The sequence below is a fragment of the Nanorana parkeri genome, unplaced genomic scaffold, assembly GCF_000935625.1.
Source record: "Nanorana parkeri isolate BGI_ZX_2015 unplaced genomic scaffold, ASM93562v1 scaffold123, whole genome shotgun sequence".
In the NCBI taxonomy this organism is placed as follows: domain Eukaryota; kingdom Metazoa; phylum Chordata; class Amphibia; order Anura; family Dicroglossidae; genus Nanorana; species Nanorana parkeri.
Window position 1 is genome coordinate 106,337 of NW_017306391.1, and position 9,135 is coordinate 115,471.

Here is a 9,135-nt window from a genome sequence, read left to right on the forward strand (position 1 = left end):
GGCCGGATTCGGCCCCTGGGCCTTGAATTTGACACATGTGCTATAGAGAGTCTGCTAACATCACATCCAAGATACCAGCCCCCCCAGCAGCAGTCACAGGGCTTTTGGATGTCTACACAAGGGAGGCTTTTACAGAGAAATAAGATGCTTAAAATTTGTTAAACGCACATATCTTATGATAAGATTTTTTTTCTTTAAATGAATGGTGTGGTGACAGGGTCAGGGTCTGAATATAAATGATTAAAAATATTTTAGTACTGACATTTTCTTTCTATCAGCCTTACAGCAGGTTTCCTGTTGTGAGAGAGCGGGTGTGCTTGGAAACTCCTCACCTGCATCACAAGCAGGCATTCACAGACCAGATTGCCGACAAAAGAATGTTCTGTGTTTTAGGAAAATATAGCGACATCTGGATGATAAAGTATCAAATAGATTGAGCTACCTGTATCTATCTCAGGATTTACATTTCAGCTTCGACTGGAATGTACCTCAAAGTTCCTGAACTCTGTATGCTTTTATTATACGTAATTATTAGGTTCTTTTATATAAAGCAATGTGAAAGTATCCTACATAAGAGTAAATAAACCTGAAAGAGTTTTCAAAATCAGACTGGTGCAGTAGGTAGATTGCCTCAGGGCAACCATTAAAATGTGCTAACAAACACAGTGCCACATATTATCGCCCTTGACATGCTTTGATTTGGAACTGAGAGAATTGTTCTGTACATGGTCTTTGTTTATTCATCATTATGCCCATAAAACGGCCACTCCAAACTAATGTGTTCATACCAATTATCCTCTCAATTTATTACGACTTAAGCTTGGTGCCACTGCTCTTTTCAATTAAAAGAGTCTTCGTGACTGCAGACACAGTCGTTTTATATGATTTGCGATCTTTCCTGTTACCGGTATTAGCCTTCTGTAGGAAAAAAAAAAATGACACAAAGCAAAGACATATTTCAGTGCTGTGTCAATGTATAAAAGTTTATAAAATACTTTATTATAGCAAGCTGATTTGTACAAAAATACATTTCAGATCTGCACAACCAATGTATAAACAATTCAGAACAAAGTATAACAGCAAAGGTCACATAAATGTAAAACAAGGCTGTTCTTTTTCCTGACCAGCTGTAAAATGAAAACAGATGAACAGTTTAAACACGTATGGGGAAAAAAAACAAAAAAACTGCATGAAATAATTAAAATGTTTATAAACTGAAATGAAGTTCTGTTATTGGTAGCGGTACAGAATGATAACAAAACAACTCACTTTTACAGCTTATAAACACTAAAATGTTAAAACCACAGGGGAAGAAAAAAAAAAACAATTACAGGTTTTACAAGATTTTTTGTAAACGTACATACTCTGTGCAATCATTCCTTCCTCAATAAATGAATCATAAAAAAAATAATAATTTATAAAAGCAATTTGTTGCAGTAATTAAACAGATCACACAAACTGAATGCATCCATGAAAAGAGTGGTTTTGTTTAAAAACAAAAAAAACGTGGCTTGTTTTTCAAATCAGAAGAGCATGATGCGCCAGGGAGAACTGTCTATGGTTTTTTTTTCCCCTTGCTTTTCAAATCACACATCCACACAAACAACACTTAATCTTGAAGAAAATAGGTACTTTACAAATCTTTGAAAGTCAGCCCTGCCCGTGGGCAGTATCAAGCCTGTTTTCCTCTTGACAGTTTTCTAAATTGGTTCTGCCACTCTGAATTGCGCATCAGTAGTCAGATGAGTTTTTCTTTCTTCATTACGCCATTGTGTAGCCATAGCTTCCACAGTGCAATGCCACAAGAAGCCTGTCCTTTAGGATTTCCTTGCTTGGGTATTCAGGTAACTTAAGCATATTGATGCTGTAATAGAAAAGAGTTATACAGATAAAATCAAAGTCTGTAGATTTGTTTTGAAATAAAAAGATCCCTATAGGACAGAACAAAATTACATTATGTGATCGCATCTATAACACAAAGGGCTATATATGCACACACATCATACACATCATAATGCACCAAAACAGAATCAGCTTTTCTTTCTAATAACGAAGAGCAGTGTGTAAGGCTCATGAATATTTAGCAGCCAGAAAGAATTAATGTTCTAACTACTAAAAGCGGATTGATTTCTATGAATAACTACATTATGCACACATCATTGCCTTTTGCACTGTATTGCTAAATCTACACTCTATTTTTTCCTTCACTGGCCACTGCTGGGAGGGAGTGCAAAGAGCAATCATGAGATTCACTATTTGCATGTCTGCACTACTGCGTATTATATATTTGGCTGTATTTCCTAAATATACAAACCTGAAGTTGGTTATATTCTGCAGGAATACAAAAGGGAGAACGGTTATCGTACAGGGAAACTAGATAAACCTCCTCTCCTTCACCCATCCACAGACCTCAGTTTTTTCCACATAGACCACAGGTTCACCTGGAGACAGTTCTTTCTTCCATTAAAGGTCTAGCGAAGGGAGCATATGCTGAGCATTGCCGAGTAAGGAGCACAGCTATGGAGCTACCACGCCATTACAATGCAAGTATTTACAGTATATCCACCATTACTACCTAGCAACAGTATGTCCAGTGGGAAAAGGAGAGCAGATGCCAAAGAGCAAAGTCATAAACAGACTTGCACAAATATTTCACCCACACAAAAAAATGATGGTGACTGTATCCGCCACACGTGCAGTCTAGTGGACCTTCATCACCAGCCTTTAGGGACTTGAAAGATCAGAGCCCCAAATGCTACAAGACTATGACTGACTAAGAGTCCAACACATCTGAGAATCCTGAACATCTGACAGAAGTCCTGGTGAAATTCCAGGGCTTGCTAAAGTACATACAGAAAGATATTAGAGGGCCCCGCAGAGTTACAGCAACAATCCAACCTGGACACCCACGTTGAATAATTTCAATGGTATCTTCGACCTTCGATCATCTATCTCAGCTGCAACTCCAACTGGAAGACCTGGAGGGTAGTAATTGGAGGGGAAAAGATGGCTAAAGGGCCTCCTTGAAACGACCCCAGCCTCTCAGCCAAAGGAAATTGCCCTCGCCATATTTTAGCACTCCTTGGGAGACCCCAGCCCATAGGCTCCTGTCACTGGCACCTCTACACCTGAAGACGAGTTACCTTGTCCCTCGAAGCTTCAAGAATTTGAAATGGCAACCCATGTACACCGATTCCCACATACTGATCACTGACAGGGCTGTCATACTCTGACTGCTAGTGACTTCCGAGGTACTTGGAAACATGTCCACTTTCTCTCCCAACCCCGTACTCTTTGAAGGAGAGCTTGAACTTCTCTGGAATCCACCACCCGTGACTGGTAACAGAGGCTCAACATGTGCTCTCACTAGTGTGGGACCCACATGCATGATAACCAATTATCAGGCATTAAATCACAGTGGATGTTCACTACAGGTCACCCTCCTCCAAATGCTTCTCTATAACCTAGAGCAGGACTCACCAGATTTTATAGTAAATTACTGGATAACTTGGACATATCCAGCATTCGCATTGGTCCCCACAACCACAAGGTTGCCCTAGAACATTGGTAGTGGGGACAATTAGCTCACTTCCTAACTCCAAGCTCCTACATTGGATTGGCCCCTGTCCCCCTTTAAACAAGAATGCGTACAATCAGACCCAGCCAAAAATGCCCTCTCTTTTTGCTCCTTCTATAATAAATTAGGAACCTCCAACAAGCCAATGGGCTGTGGAATCAATGTGGGCATAACATAAGTAGCTTAAGGAGAAAAGAACAAATGAAAAAAACAGCCAAAGGACCCTACATTTTTGCAACCATAGAGAGGGGTAATGTAATAGAAATATTTATGAGACTTTCGGATAGAGACATCAAGAAGGATTTAAAAAATGAGCTTTACTAAGTGTGTAACATCAAATCAAATACGAGGTTTCAGTGAATGGGAAACTCTACGTATGCTCTTTTGACTCTAACTGCTTATGAAACCTAGTGTATCCAATAGACTTGTGCATGACAACTGGACCCTGAACTAATACATTGTAGAATTGATCTTTAGAACGTACCATGTGCTAGAAGTTGGCAACAAATTTGATGTATATGACACAGCTGCAATAGTGAAATTTTGCAGCCCACTTCCTCCCATAATGTACGCAAAGCCGCCATGAGGTACTCTGGAACTGAACATACAAACCACAGATTAATAGATATGTAAACATCTGAATATACCGCAATAACAGGAACACATATGTTGCTGACAAAAATTAGTATTACCATTTACTATTATAAATGAATTCAAGTGTAACATAAACAACATGAAGGGATTATACAAAACTAGAGTAAACAAAAAGGAAATAGATTAAAAATCAGTCAGCTAAGAAATGAAACCACTGACAAATCATAACAACCTTTATGCTTTTACATTAGGACAGGCTTGTTAAGATATTCATGACAACCATTCAAATTGCAGTTCTAAACCAACATTGCAGATGAACTTTCCCTTTGGAAAATGTATTAGAGTAGCGTCAAGTATTGGGTAAAAACATCCAGATTATTTTTAAAAAACAGTCCACACCCCACTGTAGCAGGCAAAGGTGGAGAGTTAGTTTGCAAATAAAATCTTTTACATTAAAGCTAGAGCGTTTGCAAGCTCTGTCAAGTTTTTATTGTTGCCTGGGTCCCCACTGGGAGGGAGTTTTCTCTCTTCCATGACTCGGTGACAGCGGTTACTGAGACAGGACATATCCCCAATGGATACATATACAGTAATTTATAGAATGGGGAAGGGTTAAAACCTCTGTTCTAAATGCTAGCATGGGAAATGCTCTAATTTTGCTTCCTTTCAGCGGTCCTCTAGACCAGAAGTGAACAGAGACCCAGATAGAAACCAAAACCTGACGGAGGTATGACCTTTCCCAATACTATCCAACACTAAAAGAAATTACCTGGAGTTACACATAATGACCAACGGACTCCTAACTAGCTAACTGCAATAGTGCACAGAGAAACATAAGGATTTTTAAACGAGAACTATGGGGAGAGTGAAATACACTCATGCCCATAGTTAGAGCCGATGTGTGACACTGAAGCTGTCGCACATTTTCTCTATAGATCGAGAACTGAGGGATCACATACCGCCGATTGCTCAATTCCCGATCTTCTCCCTGCTGAGAGCTGTGACTGGAAGGACAGACAGGGGAGGGGGCGAGCACAGCTGGCTGTGGCTCTAAAGAGGCAGAACCAGCTGTCACAGGCAATGGGGTGGATCCCAACAATATTGACGGGATCCATTCCGGCTGCAACGCGGCTCTGCACTGGCAGCATAAAGCAGGAAGTAGTCTGCTATTTGCTGAGTTTTGGGTCAAAGGTGGACATTAGTAAATGTCCTGCTGCGACCCAAAAGAGAAATTAAACCAAAAAGGCATGCAATGGAATTACTCTTACACACAATTCAAAAGGCCACATTTTGCTTGAACTTTATTTCTTAAACTAAATGTAGACCCTAACTAATTGACATTTAGTTTGCCAAAGCATGGGGTATCATATATAACTGCCATTTGTTTAATGATTTTTACTTTTTTTTTTTTTACTTTTATTACAGCTTAACACTGCTGGTCTCCTGCAGTCTGTTTGCATGCACCTCCTGTCTATCATGAACCTCCCCTCAAGGACCTCAGATACCCATTGGCATACCACAGCTATTCCCCTGATAAAAAAATCGAGAGGAGTATCCATCGTCTTCTCACGTGGAATACACTGGACCCTGGGGGACGTGCATGCGGGGGAGGAAGGCCGCCTCCTTATGATCAAAGGCAGGATAGACTCCCAGATGGTAACTCTGGTTAACCTCTACCTCCCTAATCACGCACAGATCCCGTTCCTGGAACGGACGCTAGTTGCGATGGATGACTTCAGGGAGGGTTTGCTGATCGTAGGGGGTGACCTCAACTTGATTCTTGACCCTAAACTGGACTCTTCAAGGGCGGCTTCTCACCTGTCTAGGGCCGCGCTGCGCAGGATTAGGCGCTGTCTCCACATGCACCAACTTTCCGATGTCTGGAGGATCCACCACCCTACAGAAAGGGACTATTCTTTTTTCTCATCTGCCCAACAAACGTATACGCGCATTGACTATTTTTTGATGCACCACTCCGCATTGCACTTGATATCTACATCATCCATTGGTACTATCTCAGTCTCCGATTACGCCCCAATCACAAGATACTAAGCCGTGGCGATGGAGACTAAACGAGACTCTGATGCAGGACCCGACCCTTTCGTCGGAGATAGCATCAGAGCTTCGGACATACTTTGAACTGAACTCGGACTCCGAATGTTCTCCATACTATATTTGGGAAGCCCACAAAGCGTACATCAGGGGTACTCTAATCAGGATAGGCTCTCAGGTTAAGCGTCAACGCCTTCAACACATAACCTCGTTAACGCAGATCCACACGCTTGAACTTCGACACAAGCGTGACCTTGACCCGGACCTCGCGGCCCAACTGGCCCGATTAAGGGACTCCCTTCGCTCCTTATGTCTACAACGCGCCAAAGCAGTATTAGCTAAGTGTCGGAGACATTTTTACGAATACAGCAACCATTGTAGCAGATCCATGGCCCATGCCCTTCGTCAGCAGAGGTCGAAGTCATTGATCCCAGTGATAAAGTCCCCAACGGGCTCCCTGTCGCACCTCGCGTCGGATATCGCGGACAACTTCCGCGCATATTACTCCTCGCTTTATAATCTCCCTCAGCCCAGCTCTGCAGCGGGCATAACGGAACGACTGTCCCGCATTCGGAGGTACCTAGCCTCCTCGGGCCTCCCGGCCCTCCCACAGGAGGCGATTGCATTGCTTGAGGCCCCGATCACGGATCACGAACTAGAGATTGCGTTGAAACTGACTTCCTCGTCAAAAGCCCCTGGCCCAGACGGATTCACCCTACAATACTTTAAAAACTACGCCCCCATCTTAAATCCTCACTTTACTCGGGCCCTCAACTCGGTACGTGAAACAGGGGAACTACCGGGGGAATCTCTCTCGGCCCACATAAAGGTGATTCCAAAACCGGGGAAGGACCCCCTGGTATGCCAGAGTTATCGCCCCATTTCGATAATGAATGTTTATACGAAATTGTTTTCTAAAATTCTTTCACTGCGACTGCTGCCCTATATTAAGGACATTATACACCCGGATCAGGCGGGTTTTATCCCGACGCGGGAGGCGAGGGATAACACCACACGAGCCCTGAACCTCATCCACTCCGCTCTGTCGAGGGCCACCCCAGCCTTTCTATTGTCCACCGATGCGGAGAAGGCCTTTGACAGAGTAAATTTGTACTTGGTCGCAGCGCTTCTTCCTCTGCTTTTGTTTCTTTGTTCACACTAGGCGGACACCCCTGTCTGTACTAAGAGAGCGCTATGAGTGGACATCAATTCTCAACTTTTCAATTGACCAAATAAAGAAAATACACTCAGCTGATTCCTGATCCTGCAGCAGTGCCCGCCCACCTCTCCCCCCCATGCTAAGGCTGTGCTATGTCCCTTGCTGTCCTCGTGTCTAACACACTACATTAGACGTGATGATTCACAGGTACTTAGACTGCCGGAACCCAGGGAAGCGGCCCATCCAGCAGCATGGCGGAATAGGGGATCAGGTGAGTATTTTTTCTTTATTACTAGTATAAAAAAAAAGCAATTAACCCTTGCAGGGTAGCCCCACTGCAAAGGTTAACTTTTCAAAATCCTGGAGACCTAAATGAGAGCTTATTTGTAAAGACTTTAGAAATATATTGTGTGATTTATGCTGCCTTCCAGTTGCAGTTAACTATGAATGTGAAAATCAGGTCAGAAGGTAAGGATATTGCTAAGGTGACAAAATAAAGGATTGTTATACTGTATTAGCTTAGGGCAGGTTAACCGGTAAATGCATTTAAGTGCAAACATCCATAAACTGACAATGCACTCCAACATCTTTCGGTTAATATTCTGTGTACATATTCATGGCAAAAATCTGTTTTTACAAAACGCCCAACACAGTTTATTACAAAGCATGTGACTGAAGCTTTAGATTCTCAATTTAAATATTAACCAATAACATTAATAAATGAGTATAAAGCAATAAAGCAAAGCAAAAAGTATGCATGTACCTTGAGGAAAAGCTACAGAGAAGCAAGCAGGAAGAATGAGAACAAGTGCCAGAGTTAACAAAGCAGGAAAGGGAAAGATGTGACTTGCTTTGGATGAGATTCTAACAAAGTCTTTCATTTATCTATATTCGTAACACTATACTGCTTCATAAACAATATAGCCATCAGAATTGGAGCCATTATTACTCAGAAGCAAGCGTACAGCGTGAGACAAAGACATCTGAGTTATTCTTAAAAGACATTCAGGAATCATAAAAGCTACAATCATAAATGTATTTGTTTTACCAGATCCATTGAATTAATTTTATGGTCCGCAGCCAGGGGAAAGAATGTTTGATTTTTTTTTTTTTTGCTGAAGTGGTACTAAAGGTATACTCAACCGGAGATGAGATTGTAATGAATAAACTGCACAGGAAAGACTGCAAAGCAGAGGAAGAAGGCATATTTATTTCTTTTTTTAAACACACCTCTAATGATCAGGGAGCAAGAACTGAGTTTTCATTCTGCTGAAGAGCTTGATCTATAATGAATGGCAGAACGGTTTCTGATTTATTTCCTTCAACACCACTGACATCTATTTTCCACACAAGGCAATAAATAAAACCCTTAAAAATTGAAGTATGTTAAGTTTACAGAAGAACTCCTAAATCCTTGTATACAACCGATTCCTGCAATGACAGTCACAGAATTCATCTAGCAGCAAATGAAAGGAAAATGAATGTATGTTTTTCCAGACTACGTTGTCTATTTTTATGACAATGCCAGCGGAAACAACATCGGTGGCAGCAACTAAAGTGGCTATTTTAATCCATTACTCACCTGCCAGTAACAAACTGGAGAAGCAACACTCTCTCTTCTTGGGTAAGTTCCTGGACAACCTCCCAGAACCACTGAAAACAAAGCACAAAGGACTGTTAAAAAATGACTTCTCTAAAAAGCAGCTGGATATATATATTAAGATAAACCCTGGTATATATTTGATATTAGGGA

At 41.6% G+C, this 9,135-nt stretch overlaps 1 protein-coding gene across 3 annotated transcripts in view; it reads right to left on the reverse strand.

The window, feature by feature from the left end:
* Positions 1-978: 978 nt before the first annotated feature.
* Positions 979-9,135, reverse strand: part of HACE1 (HECT domain and ankyrin repeat containing E3 ubiquitin protein ligase 1) — a 97,764-nt gene continuing 89,607 nt past the window's right edge. For all 3 annotated transcript variants that reach the window (XM_018553540.1, XM_018553539.1, XM_018553538.1), the window contains 3 exons: positions 8,965-9,035; positions 4,062-4,175; positions 979-1,864 (listed from right to left, as the gene is read on the reverse strand). In XM_018553540.1, the coding sequence (XP_018409042.1) occupies positions 1,762-1,864; positions 4,062-4,175; positions 8,965-9,035 (288 nt within the window). In that variant the 3' untranslated portion in view covers positions 979-1,761. The remainder of the gene's footprint in view (positions 1,865-4,061; positions 4,176-8,964; positions 9,036-9,135) is intronic.